This window comes from Camelus bactrianus, chromosome 1 (genome assembly GCF_048773025.1).
Source record: "Camelus bactrianus isolate YW-2024 breed Bactrian camel chromosome 1, ASM4877302v1, whole genome shotgun sequence".
In the NCBI taxonomy this organism is placed as follows: Eukaryota; Metazoa; Chordata; class Mammalia; order Artiodactyla; family Camelidae; genus Camelus; species Camelus bactrianus.
The window spans coordinates 79,773-95,997 of record NC_133539.1 but is presented as its reverse complement, the minus strand read 5'-3'; the positions used below and the strand labels follow the sequence as shown (position 1 = coordinate 95,997).

Here is a 16,225-nt window from a genome sequence, read left to right as displayed (position 1 = left end):
GTCTGTGTTTAGGAAGATCTGTTTACATGTGTGTTTGGGGGTGGGGCTCTGGGTTCGGCTCCAAGGTGACTTCCCGCAGGCCCGTTCTGACGTGAAGCGGTTGGGCCGTGGCCCCAGGGTGTGAGGCGCCTCTTCTGGGCCCTGGGCGGCCCATGTCAGCGGCGGGGCTATCCACGGGCCACCCCGGCAGCACTCTGTAGGCCTTGGCACGCCACCTAGCTCTACCCTGGGTCTGACGAGGCCCCTGCCTCCTGGGCTGGTCATCAGTCTGAGGAAGCGCTGCTGTGACCGCGTCTGTTACTGAGTAGACGCTCAAGAGTGCCTCTTCCTGGTTTATTTTCCTGACGTTCTCAAACCATCTTGCGCTAGAGACGGAGAGTCAAGATGGAGGGAGGGTGTGATCCCTTGACTCTGCTGGTGAAGATGACCTGAAATGTTTGTGCAATACAGACGTGGTCACGTGGACTTGATGTGAAACCGTACCGATGACCTAGAGCCAGAAAACAGAGAGACTGAGAGAGACTGGGGGAGAGAGAGAGACAGAGACAGAGACTGGTGGAGACCCGAGGAGAGAGAGAGAGACAGACAGACAGAGACAGAGACAGCGGAGTGGGGAGGGAGAGGGAGACGGCGTGTGGGAGCCCACAGTCATCTCCTGTCCCCCTCAATCTGAGCAGGAGGGGGAGGACCCTGTGGAGCCGGGCGAGGAGGAGCACCCCCAGGGGACCGAGTGCCTGGAGGAGTTCGTGGCCATCGCGGACTATTCTGCCACCGACGAGACGCAGGTAGCCGTGTGGGCCATGCCTTAGGGCTCAGCATGTTCAGTGACAGAATTAGACGTAAGTTTTGCAGAAGTTGTACCAGATTTAAAGAAAGAAGTGTTCAGGTACTTAGAGCCACCCGGAACCTGTGAGTGACTCTCCCAGCCTAGCATATTCGGATCCAGGCCTGATGTGGAAGACCCGGGGTGAGGAAGGGGAGGAGGGAGTTTCTGCTCGGAAACCCTTATTTAGAAGCTGTTCTAGTCAATGAGAAATTGGGTGTGAAATAAAAGTATCTGCTTGAATGTAGCTTTCTCTGCTTTGTAACAGAAATGTCTTAGTGTGAACCCCAGTTACCACCTGGTTACGGTGGAGGGGCTGTTAGAAATTCTGTTCTGAGAAATTTAAGCTGTTTGAAAATGTTAAATCTTTTTAAAAAATGAATTAAGCTACGCTTTTGTTTCATGTAGATGTTCCACAAAAATCTCTACATCCTAGAATCATGTTTGTAAACTCAGTTGGTGTCATTACCCATTGACTCCTTTTTGGAATCACAGTGATTTGGGCCCCAGTGATGGGGGATTTCTCCCTGAACTGTAACTGAGATGCCAACTACAGGTCATCCTTTAATTTTCACTTCCGTATGTGTTTTGTAGCTCAGCTTTTTGAGAGGAGAGAAGATCCTCATCCTGAGACAGACCACTGCAGACTGGTGGTGGGGCGAGCGGGCCGGCTGCTGCGGGTACATCCCAGCGAACCACCTGGGGAAGTGTCTGGAGGACTGGGGCCCCGAGGACTCCTGGCAGGACGAGGAATACTTCGGCAGCTACGGGACCCTGGTACTGCCCCTACCCTGTCCAGCTGGCCGCGGCAGCTGCTTCTCCCCAGTTGTAGGTTCTCACTGTAAAAAATAATTTCTGGGCTGCTCACCGCTCGGAGCAGGCCCCTCCCTGCTGTCCAAGTGCCGAAGCAGCTGTAAAAATCAAGTGAGCAGGGCTGTGCTCCTACAAACCTCACCTGTAGACACTGAAATCTGCATTTCATAGGATTTTCAAGTGTCACATTCTTCTTTTGATTTTTAAAAACCATCAAAAATATGTAAACGCTGTTCTTAGCTTGCAAGCCATACAGAGCAGATGGTGGGCTGGACTGGCCCACGGGCTGTAACGTGCTGACCCCTGTTTAGAGATACTATATTAGTGCTGGGATTATGAACTTTTCTCAATATTTTTTTTAAAAGTAATAAATTTTACTTAAAAAACAAATTACAAAAAAGTTGCACGAGTCAACAGTAGTGTGTATGACAAGTAGCTCATTGGTTTGTGTTTCTGTCTGGGTAAAGACCCCCAGCCCCGCGGTCTGCGCAGCCCCTGTTTATACTTTAAAGCAGATAAAGCAGATGCTTGCACGACGCATGTTGCAGCTAGAGTGTTGAGCGAAAGAAGCAAGACATCAGAGGGTATCTTACATTTGATTCAATCATGTCAGTGAGACAGCAGCATTAAAAGGTATTGTTACGAACATTTATGTGAAACTCTAGTCAGGGACATGGCTCCCTTGAGGATGTGGGTGGTGGTGCCTGGAAAGAGAGGGTCCGTGTTCAGCGGGTCCAGGTGGGAAGGACCGGGTGCCGGCAGGGTTCTGGGATTGGCTGCTAGAGAGTTTGCGATGTAGCTATGTTGGATAAGCTCCGCAGGCACTGTTTAATGTACATTTTGTGGACATGTCATATTTCACAATTAAAAACATTAAAGTAAATGAGAAAGCACTGACTGTGTACACGGTTAACAGTTTCCATCTGTTAAGAAAGACGTAATGGGAACCCAGGGTCTGTCTCCTCGCTCTGCTCTTAGAGACTCCTTTCAGCAGGTGTTCTACCAAGTCTGCGCTGTATCTGTTTTGTTCTCTTAAATTCATAGGGAAAGATGTTTCTGCACACGCTTTTCACCTTGCTCTTCCCATGAAGCTGTAATTACTGTGGGCTCTTCCTTACAACAGCTGCAGAGTATTGTGTTGATTTCAAAAGGCCCGTATTTGCTTATTTAATGGCTTTTTATCATGACCAGCGAGGCTGTGAGGGATGCCCTCCTGCACAGATCCCGCTAAGCCTTTGCTAGAGTTTCCTGGGTAAATTCAAGGGGTGTGTTATGTGTTTTTACTTGGGTGGGTCTTGCCGAATCGCCCTCCAGAAAGATCCACTGATTCTACACCTACCAATGGCGTGAGACTGCATATTTCATGACCACAAGCCATCACAGTGAGAAAAGATTTCCAGTCTTAAAGGTGAAAAGGTGTCACGATTTTGATTTCCATTTTGTAACGAGAGGTTGATGGTTTGTCGAATTTGATGGGTCTTTTGCATCTTGCTTTCTTGGTGAGCTTTCATATAATTTGGTTTCTGTCAGTTTATGTGTTAAATAGGCAATTTCGCTTGTATTTGTGGTCTGTGTCACTCCTAAAGAGTTTGCCACTCTTTTTCCCCTGTGGAACCTTTTTTCTTTATGTGGTCTAATCTATCCTTTGTTTTTTAAAATAGCTTTTGGGTTTTGCATCCTACTTTCAAGGCCTTTTTCACTCCAAGATTATAAATTTCCATGCATTCTTTTAGAACTTTTATGATCCCATTTTTAGCAGTGAAATGTTTGAATCAATCTGGAATTTACTTGCTGTAAAGAATAAGGAAAACTTCTGACTTAATTTCCCCACACGTGTCCAGCTGTTGCAGTGATTGGATCGTCTTCCTTTTCTGTGTGGCACAAAGTGCACACCTGTCGTATGTTAAGTCTCTGCGGTCTGTTCTGGGGTCTCTGTTGTTCCGCTGGTCGTTTGTTTCTTCTGCGGCGCGTTCCAGATACCTCTCATCACTGCAGCTTTTCAACAGCTGGAAGACTGAGGCCTCTGGCAGTTCTCCTATTTTTCAGCAGTTTCCTGGCTAGCCTTGTCTGTTTATTTTTTTTTAAGTAATTTTATTGTCTTTTTCAGTGCTTCCCCCCCCCCCCCCCGCCAAGTTGGTTTGCCTTTTACCGTGTTGCAGAGAAAGAGCGTTAATTTAGGGAGAAGTGACAACACACCGACTCTCCTCATTTCTTAAGCCTTACGTTATGTCTCTCAGAGTTTCAAGGTTTTGCTCAAACAGGGTTTGTGTACTTCTAGTTAAATCTGTTCCTGGGTACTCTTGTGTATTATCGTGAGTGGCAGGGTGAAGTGTTCTTCCAGCTCAGTGGGGTTAAGCTGGTTGACGGTGTTGTTCACGTCTGTGTCTCTACTGATCTCCTTCCACCGACGACTGAGAGACGGGTGCTACGTCTCTGACGGTAGTTGTGAACTTGTCCATTTCTTGTTGCATTCCTGGTAGCTTTTCTTTATGTATTTGGAAGCCCTGTTATTAGATGCAGAACTGTTTGGAATGACCATGTCCTTTTGCTGAAGTGACTGCGTGTTATTAGGACCTGACGCTCTTCCTGGGAACACTCGTGCTCTGCCTGCATCCTGTCTGCCGTGTACACCGCCCTGCCAGCCTCCCCTCTGCCGGCGCCTCTGTGTTCTGGCTCTGACTTCCCGTCACGGTGGATGCTGCTGGTGGGATGGCTGGGTCTTACTCTGTCTACCCTCACAGCCCCGCTCTGTCCATCTTTTGAGGAGCCATGTGGGCTTGTGAGGGCCGTGCAGACCTTCTGTTTGTGCTAATGCAGCTTGAGACCCGTGGAGTGGGGCATGGGGACGGAGCGGTGGGTGCACCGCTGTCGGCAGCCGGGGCTCTGACCACCTGCTGTGGCTTTGCGAAGCATCTGGGGACTGGCCCGATTCCCACGGGGTGTGCCCTCAGATTTTGGGGTTTCCCCTGGACGTGGCTGGGGTCCCTTAGCTCACCCCCAAGGGTCAGTGGGTTATCACCTCCCTCCAGAGCTGCAGTTTCTGCTCCCCAAGCCAGTGAAGGGCAGTTTATGTGAGAGGACTCCTGGGCGCTGCGTGAGGAGGACCCTCGTAGGGCCCTGGGCGCCCCTCCCGGGCTCATCCTGTTCTCCCCTGGGGGATCTTGGCCAGGCTGTGTCTGGTTGGGAAAGTGGCAGTGCCTCCTGTCTCAGGTGGGAGCGGTGGCCAGCAGGGCGACAGCCACACTGCCTCCGCGGTCCACACCTGCTTCTCTGCCTGCCTGGCTCTTGGGGCGTGGGTACAGGGAGAACTACTGGTAGGATTCTGGAAACTCCCATCTCATTCATTCACTGTCCACTCTTACTTGTATCTGTTGGCATATTTTGGTCTTTGGATTTTTTAAACCTCTTTGTTGCCCTCATTTTTACGTGTGTGGTGTTGGGGTTAGGGGTTGAGTCAGGCTCTAGCCTCCGTCTTAAGCCAGAGCTTGCCGCCGCTCTGACTACAGGCGATGGTTCTTCATGTGCATCTTCCCCAGAAACTTCACTTGGAGATGTTGGCAGACCAGCCGCGAACGACTAAATACCACAGTGTCATCCTGCAGAACAGAGAGGCCCTGAGAGATAAAGTGATTCTGGATGTTGGCTGTGGAACCGGGATCATCAGCCTCTTCTGTGCACATTATGCTCGGCCCAAAGCGGTGAGTAGGCGGCAGCTGCCCTCTGAGCCGGATCCTGGCGAGGGTTCCACCGTGTACCAGGCCTTGCAGGTGAGCCAGGTGGCGTGTCTTGTGGGCTGAGCCCTCCAGGGCCTGGGCTGTGGGTTTAATGAGCTGCAAATAGTGCAGAGTGGAACAGGATAGGACAGAAAATCTGAGTGAGGCACGTCTGGAGGGATGTGTCTGTGAAACGTTTGTTTCAGGGACTCGAGGAAACGTGTGTGTCCACGTGTCTGGGCCATGCCACCCACAGATCACTGTCCCAGTGCCGGGCCGCCCTGGCGGTGACCGCCTGGCAGGGACAGGACGGACCACCCTCCACAACTCATGCTGGGCCCCTGCCCTCCCTTGAAAGCCTGCTTGGGCCGTGCAAGGTGCAGCCTCCTGACGGCCCAACACTGGTGGATGAAACTCCTAGTTTACAGTGGGCCTGCGGTGCAGGGACCGGAGCCGGGCCATAGCTCTCAGGACCTTCTAGGAACCTGGATTTGTCGTTAGCCGCTGGTAGCCTGCAAGTACCTGGGCTCAGTCGAGTGCCAGGGACCTCCTGTGGCACTTACAGATGGCGTTGCTGCTTGCACGGGAGCCAGGCCGCTGGGCCTTCCCCCGCGCTCGGGGGTGGGCAGCCCGTGGATGCAGAGGCTCCTGCCCACCTGCAGCCCTGTGTCTGCGTTTTAGGCGGAAGGTGGAGTTAGGATTAGAGGCAGCTCCTTCCTGGGGCCCCTGTGGTGGGCGGCGCGGGGGGTCGGCTGCTGCCGTCCAGAACATGCCTCCGTTCTGCCGCTGTCATTTTCTCTGACGCTGATTCTGACTCAGGCGAGGTGACTCAGGCTTGGGCAGAGTGACAGCGGGCCTCAGCTTGGGGCCGGGATGCTCCAACAGTGCTTCTGTCACATGCAGGTGTACGCGGTGGAGGCCAGTGAGATGGCCCAGCACACAGGGCAGCTGGTCATGCAGAATGGCTTCGCTGACATCATCACCGTGTTCCAGCAGAAGGTGGAGGACGTGGTGCTGCCGGAGAAGGTGGATGTGCTGGTGTCTGAGTGGATGGGGACCTGCCTGCTGGTAAGGGGCCTGGGATAAGGTGTGGATGGCTGGGGGGCGGCAGAGACTGCTGGGGTGGCTGGTCTGGTCTCTGGAATCTTCACAAATCATGATTAATTTTGACTTTCTTCCTAAGGGATGTGTAATTGATTTCCTGTATGACCATTGGCTCAGTAGCTTGAATTTTTAACTGATTGAAAACACGCCTTTATGAGGAATCTAAGTCAAAGTTAATGCAACTTTCTTGTGAATGATTACATAAATTCTGTTCTCTCTGGGAACCTGTGGGTATCCAGTGTTTAATGTATTAGGCTGTTCTTTTAATACCAGCAAAGTCTTTGTCATGTGTCCCCAGCCTGGTCTCCCCTGTCCCTGCAGCCCCCAGTTAGTGTCTGTGAGGCTCGCCAAAGCCCGAGTTCTCCATCTTTCTTCCCCCGGTGTCACACGGGCAGGGTGGAGAGTTCTGGTTCTGCCCACCTCCCTGCACAGTGGCTTCTGGGCTCACAAACTCTGCTCCAAGGACAAGCGAGATGTGGGCGGGAGCCGGGCTGGCAGGAATGTGGGACCCTCCTAGGACCCTCAGTCCAACCCCCTTTCCTGCTCAGCATCTCAGGATCTGAGACCTTGTGGCAGAACAGCCCAACCTGGGCTTCAGTCTCTGTAAAAACCTAGAAAAACGGCGTCTGGGTGAAGTTGAGGGGAATGCCACCAGTGTTTCCAGCAAGAAACCTGTTTAAATCATAAGGGAGCAGTTTATGTGAATAATAGAATGTTGCCGCTGGCTTCTTACAGATTGCAGAGATTGAGGAAAATGACAGCAGTGACACTGGGTCTTGACTGTTGAAATTACGTTGTCTGGAAATAAAGTGTAAACAGACATGCTTATCTGTAATCTGGGGTGTAATCTGTGGATTCGTGAGATGACACACGGGAAAATAGAACTAACCACACCTTTAGTCATAAGGTGGTCATTGGCCTCTGCCCTGAAACACCAGTGTCCATTCACTAAATTTTAACTGGGCACCCTGGGGTGATGGGACCTGGGGAGCCAGACTGTGGACACCGAGGACAGGGGGACAGTGAGGACAACTGGGGTAGCGAGTCACTCAGGACGAGGTGTCTAGTCACATGATGCTGGGAGTCTGGTGGTTTTGTGCAGGCCAGGAGGGGCCCGTGTGGTGACTGTTGTCAGGCTAAGTGGTAGACGTGGTGACAGGAGGCTGGGCATCTGGCAGTGTCACAGCTTCATCAGCTGGACCACCCTCATCCTGTGCAGAGCCCTGCATCCCTGTGGCTGCCCTTCCTGTCCACTGCCTGTTCCCAGAGCTCAGACCTCCGGGCCCCAGTCTCCCACCTGTCTTCCTACTCTATGCTTGACATGTAGAAAGTTGGGAAACAAACACAAATATATGTGCACTTAGTTTATAATAATAAGAGGTTTCCAATCATTGAGGTAAGGATATAGAATCCTTCAAAGATGGTGCCGAAGCAATTGATTATTTTGGAGAAAATGTTTTGATCCTTCCTCACACCATATGCTAAAATAAGTTCCAGATGGAACTGGATATATAGATTTAACCTTTTTTTTTTCCTAAAGAAAGAAACATAAAACAGGTGCTAAAAATTTGATCTGATGTTGGGATGGGAAGCTCTTTGTAAGAACAAAGCATGTAGAGAAGCTAGAGAATGTTTGATTTGTTTTTCAAGACCAGCACTACCCTAGTGTCAAAAGCAAAATTAGTGCAAAAAACATAACCTACAGACCAATAACACTCATGAACTAAGTGTAAGAATCCTCAGAACATTAGAAATTGAATCCAGCAATACATAAAAAGAATAATACACTGCTGCAAAGGAGAGATTATCTTCAGAATTCAAGGCTGGTTCAATATTTTAAAATCAGTCAATGTAATCCACCATATTAACAGTCTAAGGAAGAAAAATCACAGGGCTGTACCAATTAATGCACAAAAATTTTGACAAAATATTTGAACAATTTCTAATTTCTTTTTTAAAAATTCTTTTATTTGATTATTTTTTTTTTAACAGAGGTATGGGGATTGAACCCAGGACCTTGTGCATGCTAAGCACGTTCTCTGAGCTACACCCTCCCCATGATTTCTTTTTTGACCCATGTTATTTAGAAGTGTGTTTAATCTCCAAGTATTCTGGAATTTTCCACCTATCTGCTTTCTGTTACTGAATTCTAGTTTAATTCCGCTGTGGTATGAGGGAAGATGTTGTATGATTCCTCTCGTGAATTTTAAGATGTGTTCCTGTCACAGATCGGGGTCTGTCTGGGTGAATGTTCTGTGTGAGCCTGAGAATAGTGTGTGCCCTGCTGCTCCTGGATGAAATGGTCTGTAGGTGTCAGTTGTGTATGTTGCCTGATGGTGGTGGTCAGTGATTGCCTGCTGGATCTGACTGTTTCTGAGACAGGGCTTTCAGAGTCTCCAGCTTTGATAGTGGGAGACTGTTTCTCGCTGCAGTTGTATCACTCTCTGCCTCATACAGTTTGATGCTCTGTTGTTAGGTGCATACGTGTTAAGGACCACTAAGTCTTCCTGGAGAATTGACCCTTTGTCATTATGTGATGCCCCTCACTGTCCCTGATAACTTTTCTTGCTTTAAAGTCTGCTCTGTCTGAAGCTATTCCTGCTTTCTTAACATGGTGTATCTTCATCCACTTCCTTTTAATATACATGTGTCTTTATATTTCAAGTGGGTTTCTCATAGACAACATACAGTTGTTTTTTGATCCACTGTCTTAATTTGAGTATTTGGGCCATTGGAATTCAAAGTGATTATTGATACAGCTGGATTAATAGCTACCATATTAATTACTGTTTTCTCTGTTGCTCTTCTTTGTTCCTGTTTTCTTCTTCTCTTTTTCTGCTTTTTATGTTTCTGTTTCTGTGTGTGTGTTTAGCACCTAAAGATAGGGAATTTAATCAGCATGAATAAAGGGTGAATTAATTCAGTGCTCAGGCATATGTTGGTTTAGAGCCTGACATGATCACATGTTGATAAATGTAAACTTAAGATACGTATTTTCATAAATTGATGGACTATCCACTTTGCAAACCACTTCAAAGTTTAAAAAATTCTCAGTTGTAATCTCTCTCCTGAAGCTTACTTCATTTATCTGTTTATCTACCTGTGTATCTGTTTACGGTTTTATTGAGGTATAACTGACAAAATTGTGAGATATTTAACGGTACAGTATGATGATTCGATATCTGTGTACATTGTCAAAGGGTTGTCCCCATTGAGCTGATTAATATATCCATCACCTCACATATTTACCTTTTTTGTTGTTGTTAGAACATTTAAACTCTATTTTTTTTTTTAGCAGATTTCACTTATACAACACAGTGTTTTCAACCGTAGTCACCGTGGTATACGAATAGATCCTCATACCTTTTTCATCTTGTAACTAGAAGTTTGTACATTTTACCAACCTCTCCCTATTTCCTGCACCTCCTCAGCCCCTGGCGAGCACTTTTCTCCTGTTTCTATGAGTTCAGGTATTTTTTTAGATTCATTATATGACACCTGCAGTATTTGTCCAGCTTATGTCACTTAGCATAATGGCTTCTAGGTTCATCCATGTTGTTGCAAATGACAAGATTTTTTTTTCTTTTTAATGGCTGAATAATGCTCTGTTGTGTGTGTGAGTATATACATCACATTTCTTTATCTATTCATCTGTCAGTGGACATTTAGTTTTTTTCCGTAACTTGGCTTTTGTGCTAATGCTGCAGTGAAGATGGGAGTGCAGACGTTTCTGAGATACTGGTTTCCTTTCCTCTGGATATAAATCCAGATCTGGAATTGCTGGACTGTGGTTCTGGTTTTAATTTTTTGAGGAGCCCTATGGTGGCTGCACCAGTTTGCATTCCTGCTACCAATGGCTTTTCTCCACATCCTCTCCAGTTTTTGTCACTTGTCTTTTTGATAACAGACATCCTAACAGGTGCAAGGTGATATCTCACTATGGTTTCGATTGCTTTTCCCTGATGATTACTGATGTTGAGCACTTTTTCATGTACCTGTTGGCCATTTGTATGTCTTTGAAAAAATGGCTATTCAGGGCCTTTGTCCAGTTTAAATGGGGTTACTGTTGTTACTATTTTTGCTTCTGAGTTGTATGAATTCCTTGTATATTTTGGATGTTAATCCCTTATTAGATAGGTGTTTCACAGATACTGTCTCCCATTCTACAGTATATCTTCTCATTTTGCTGATGGTTTCCTTTGCTGTGCAAAAGCTTTTTAGTTTGATGTTGTCCCACTTGTTTATTTTTGCTTTTGTTGCCTTTGCTTTTTGTGTCTAATCCGTAAAATTATTGGCAAGACCTGTGTCTCAAGGAGCTTACCCCTCTTGGTTTCTTCTAGGAGTTTTATGATTTTAGGTATTATGTTCAAGTCCTTAATCCATTTTGGGTTGATTTTTGTGTATGGTGTATGATAGGGGTCCATATTTATTCTTTTGCAAGTGGTTATCCAGTTCTCCCAACACTGTTTTGAAGAGATTATTCTTTCCCCATTGTGTATTCTTGTTTTTTTTTGTTGAAAACTAATTAACCTTATATGCATGGGTTGATTTCTGGGCTCTCTGTTCTGTTCTGTTGATCTGTTCTGTGTATCTGTTTTTATGCTAGTACCATACTGTTTTGATTACTGTAGTTTGAAATCAGGAAGTGTGATGCCTCCAGATTTGTTCTTCTTTATCAAGATTACTTTGGTTATTTGGGGTCTTTTAGGTTCCCTACAGATTTTAGGATTGTTTTTTCTATTTATGTGAAAAATGCCATTGGAATTTTGATAGGGATTGCATTGTTTCTTTAGGTTGTTTTGGGTAGTCCAGACGTGTAAACAGTACTAATTCTTCCTATCCATGAACATGGGATATCTTTCCATTTGTTATGTCTTCTTCGGTTTCCTTCAATATACAGATCTTCCACCCCCTTGGTTAAATTTATTCCTAGGTTTCATTCTTTTTGATGTAATTGTAAATGAGATTGTTTTCTTTCTTTTTTAAGTTGAAGTATAGTTGATTTACAATACTGTGTTAGTTTCAGATGTACAGCAAAGTGATTCAGTTATATATATATATATATTTTGTATATATATTCATTCTTTTTCAGATTCTTTTTCATTATAAGTTTTACAGGAGACTGAATATAGTTCCCTGTGCTATACATTAAATCCTTGTTTGTCTATTTTATATATAATAGTGCGTATCTACTAATTCAATTTTATCCCCCCCCCTTTTCTCTTTGGTAACCATAATTTTGTTTTCTGTGTCTGTGAGTCTGTTTCTGTTTTGTAAATATGTTCATTTGTATTACTTTTTAGATTCCACATGTAATGATATCATATAATGTTTGCCTTTCTCTGTCTGACTCACTTCACTTAGTATGATAATTTCTAGGTCCACCCATGTTGCTGCAAATGGCAATATTTTATTCTTTTTTATGGCTGAGAGTATTCCATTGTATATATACACCACATCTTCTTTGTCCAGTCATCTGTCGATGGACACTTAGGTTCCTTCCATATCTTGGCTATTGTAAATAGTGCTGTTATGAACATTGGGGTGCATGTATTGTCTCAAATTAGAGTTTTCATCTTTTTCAGATGTATGTCCAAGAGTAGGATTGTTGGATGATGTGATGACTCAATTTTTAGTTTCTAAGTTACCTCCATACTGTTTTCCACAGTGGCTGCACCAATTTACATTCCTACGAACAGCGTAGGAGGGCTCCCTTTTCTCCACACCTTCTTCAGCATTTATTATTTGTAGACTTTTTATTGATGGATGGCCATTCTGACCAATGTGAGGTGATAACCTCATTATAATTTTGATTTACATTTCTCCATCAATTACCAATGTTGAGCATCTTTTTGTGTGCCTGTTGGCCATCTGTGTGTCTTTGGAGAAATGTCTATAGGTTTTATGACTATTTTTTGATTGGGTTGTTTGTTGATACTGAGTTGTACAAACCGTTTTTATATTTTGGAAGTTACGCCTTTGTCAGTTGCATTGTTTGCATATATTTTCTCCAATTCTGTAGATTGTCTTTTTTTTTGTTTGTTTGTGTATGGTTTCCTTTGCTGTGCAAAAGCTTATGAATAAGTTTGATTAGGTTAATGGGATTGTCTTCTTAATTTCTCTTTCTGATAGTTTGGTGTTAGTGTATAGAAATGCAACTGATTTTTGTATGTTGGTTTTGTATCCTGCAGCTGCACTGAATTCTTTTATCAGTTCTAACAATTTTTTGGTGGAGTGTGTAGGGTTTTCTCTATGTATTACCATGTCATCTTCAAATGGAGACATATTTACTTCTTCTTTTCCAATTTGGTTGCCTTTTATTTCCTTTTCTTGCCTCATGGCTCTGGATGGGACTTTATTGCTATGTTAAATAAAAATGGTGAGGGTGTGCATCCTTTTCTTATTCCTGATCTTAGAGGAAAAGCTCTGCTTTTTGAGGTTTTAATTGAGCATTTTGTATGACTCTGTTTTCTCTTCTTTCTTAGTGTATTGGTTATACTTCTTCCTTTTTGCTTTTTAAAGTGGTTGCCCCACAGTTTGTAACACACATTTGCAGCTGATGCAGATCTGCTTTGAACACTGTAATGCTTCATGGTAGTGTGGTTTATGATAACAGAATAATCCTGAGCCCCTCCTGTCCCTGTGTCGTCATTGCCATTGCTTTTATAATGTGTAAGCATAGCTGTATACGCATACATAAGCGCATACGGTCAAATACTGAGTTGCTGCTATTTTGCACAAATTGTTAGATTAATTAAGGATAAGAGAATTAAAAGTTTTAACTTTATCTTTAATCTTTCATTCCTTTCTCGGTACCTATCTTTATTTAGATCTGTGTTTCTGATCTACAGGCAGACCTCAGACCTTGGAGATACATTGTGGGTTCAGTTCCAGACAACCACAGTAAAGCGAATGTCGCAATAAAGCGAGTCACAAGAATTTTTTTGTTTCCTAGGGCATATGAAGGTTATATTTACACTATACTATAGTCTGTTAAGTGTGCAATAGCATTATGTCTAAAGTAACAATGTACATACATTAATTAACATATACCTTGCTGCTAAAAATGCTAACCATCATCTGAGCTTTCAGCAAATCGTAATCTTTTTGCAGCAGTAACATCAAAGATTGTTGTTTGGAGGATATAGGCAGTATTTTGTAGTAACTGTAAATGGAGTGTAACATTCGAAACTTGAATAAAGAAGGTGAGGAAACAGATTCTTCTCTGGAGCCTCCAGAAGGAATGCAATGGTGCTGACCCATTTTGGACTTCAGAACTTCAGTGAAATAATTAAAAAAACAAGTGAAGATCATTGACCACAGATTGCTACAACAAATACAATAATAATGAATGTTTGAAACATTGGGAGAATTACCAGAATGTGACACAGAGACATAAAGAGAGCAAAGGCTGCGGGAAGATGGCGCCAGTAGGCTTTTTCGATGTCGCGTTGCCCCAGACCTTCACTTTGTACAAAGCACAGCTTCTATGAGGTGCAGTGAGGTGAGGTCTGCCTTAGATCATTTTCCTTCTCTCTGAAGAGCCTCTTTTAGCATTTATTGCAAGGCAGGCCTACTGGCAACAAATTCCCTCAATTTTTGTTTGAGAAAGTTTTTATTTTATTCATTTTTGAAGGATAATTTCACAGGGTGCAGAATTCTAGATTGGTGAGTTTTTTCCTCTCAACCCCTTCAGTGTATCAGCCCGCTCTCTTCTTGCTTGTGTGTTTTCTGAGAACTCAGATGAAGTTTTATCTTTGTTCCTCATAGGTGAGGTGTTTTTTCCTCCAGCTTCTTTCGGGTTTGCTCTTGGTCTTCTGAGTTTCTGTAGTTTGAAAGTGGCTTGCCTAGTTGTACTTTCTTTTTAGCATTGATCCTTCTTGGATCTTCTTGCTCTGCGTTCCTGGGTCTGCGGGTCGGTGTTGGACAGTCATTTAGGGGCAGTTCTCAGTCAGTATTGTCTCTGGTGCTCCTTCTGTTCCTCCCTCTTGTTCTCCTGGTACTTCCATTGTGTGTGTTACACCTTCTGTAGTTTCCTGCAGCACTTGAGTATTTGGTTCTATTTTTCTAGGCTTTGTTCTCTTTGCTTTTCAGTCTTGGAGGTTCCTGTTGTCATGTGCTCAAGCTCAGAGACTCGCTGCTCACCTGTGCCCAGTCTACTGCTGAGCCCATCGAGGCACCTGTCATTCCTGTTACGTGGTTTTTGATCTCAAACGTTTGCTTTTGGTTCTTTCTAAGATGGTTCATTTCTCTGTTTACATTGCCCTCCGTTTCTTGTCTGAGTCTGGTTCGGAGGCTTGCTGAGTCTCTCAGACTGTTACTTGCCCTTGAGTCTGTGTGCTCATTCTTGCGTGTTGGCCAGTCATGATGTACTGCATACAGGATCAGTGTGGATGGGCTTTAGTGATGTGGGGGAGGGAGTTGTCCTCCAGGCCTCGCCAGGCCACAGGGCTCGAGGAGCCTGGGCCTCTGCTCTGTGACCTTCGCAAGTGCGTCTCAGTTTCTTTCCCCCTTTTAGGTGGGATCGGAGGGGCTTGAGTTGGCTCTGTCTTTCCCCACCCTAGTTAGGCTCTGGTTAAACAGTTTCTCCTGAGGGCAGACCCTGTTAAGAAGGACAGAATATTCTGGCATGTTTCAAAATGTTCCTTTTTAACCTGTGGAAGCACGAGGGGCCTTCTCTCTGCTACTTACCTTGGGACCCTGGTGGAGTCCAGGAGGGGAGCTCACGGAAGTGTGGGGCCTGTGGCTGGAGTTTCGGACTCTCGGGCTTCTCCACAATGAGCCCCCAGCAGTTCGTGTTTCCTCCCTGGACTCTGGTTCCAGGGGAGGTTCTGCTCCAGTGAGTTGTGGTTCTCTGTACAGATCTTCCTCAACTTCCGACAGGGTCTCGTCCTGAGAAACCCGTCGTAAATTGCACTCACCTAGGTCGGAAATGCGCATAGTACATCTGACCGACCGGACGTCCCCGCCTCGCCTCGCCTGCCGTAAGCGGGCTCGGAACGCTCACGCCGCCTACGGCTGGGCGCAGGTGTAACACAAAGCCCGTTTGGTACTGAAGTGCTGGCTGACGCTGCGTGGAAGGGAGGAGCTGGAGGGCTGTTGTCGCCGGCTGTTCATCCTCCTGATGCCCGGCCGCGAAGAGCCGTGGCCTGTGGGCACATGGTGTCACTGTGTGTGGCTGGTGGGAGAAGGGCAGAATTCAAAATTCAAAGCGTGGTTTCTGCTGAATGGCTATCGAACCATCGTAAAGTCGAAAACTCCCAAGTTGAACCCGGTGAGTCAGGGACCATGTGTGTTAGCCTCTCGATTTCTCCAGTTCTGGGCGCAGCAGTTTGCTCTTTGACCTCATTTCTCTTTCGGATCTAGGAAGAGTTGTTGATATTTCAGTTTGTTCAGCTTTTTACTTGTTAGGACAGAGTAGCCCCTTCCAAGCTTTCATCTGTTTGCCCCTCTCAGAGAGACACCACGGGGTACAGACAGGTGAGAGATTTCCAGAGAGGGCGGATGGTGGGAGGCCTGGACCAGAAAGGGCACCGCGAGGAGTGTTTGGCTGATGGAGCCATTCTGGGTCCTGACCGAGCTTACACAGACTGGTTCACTGTATGATCACTCAAAGACTAAACTTAAAAGTTACATGCTGTGCAGTTTTCACACGTGTGTGTGAATGGGTGTATGCGGGGGTGTGGGGGTGTGTGTGAGGGTGTGGGTGGATGTTCGGACACACATCTCAGGTGAAAAAAGTGATGCCTTCTGCTGCTGGGTTTACTCATGA

General features: G+C 45.6%; 1 protein-coding gene across 4 annotated transcripts in view; it reads left to right on the top strand.

Annotated features, from left to right (window-relative positions):
* Window positions 1-16,225, top strand: part of PRMT2 (protein arginine methyltransferase 2) — a 31,136-nt gene that overhangs the window by 9,160 nt on the left and 5,751 nt on the right. For 2 of the 4 annotated variants that reach the window (XM_074374472.1, XM_010966476.3), the window contains exons 3-6: window positions 678-785; window positions 1,418-1,600; window positions 5,173-5,334; window positions 6,253-6,417. In XM_074374472.1, coding sequence (XP_074230573.1) covers window positions 678-785; window positions 1,418-1,600; window positions 5,173-5,334; window positions 6,253-6,417 — 618 coding nt within the window. Of the gene's footprint in view, window positions 1-677; window positions 786-1,417; window positions 1,601-5,172; window positions 5,404-6,252; window positions 6,418-16,225 lie in introns of all 4 variants that reach the window. The other 2 variants (XM_074374407.1, XM_074374442.1) reach the window with 1 other exon arrangement.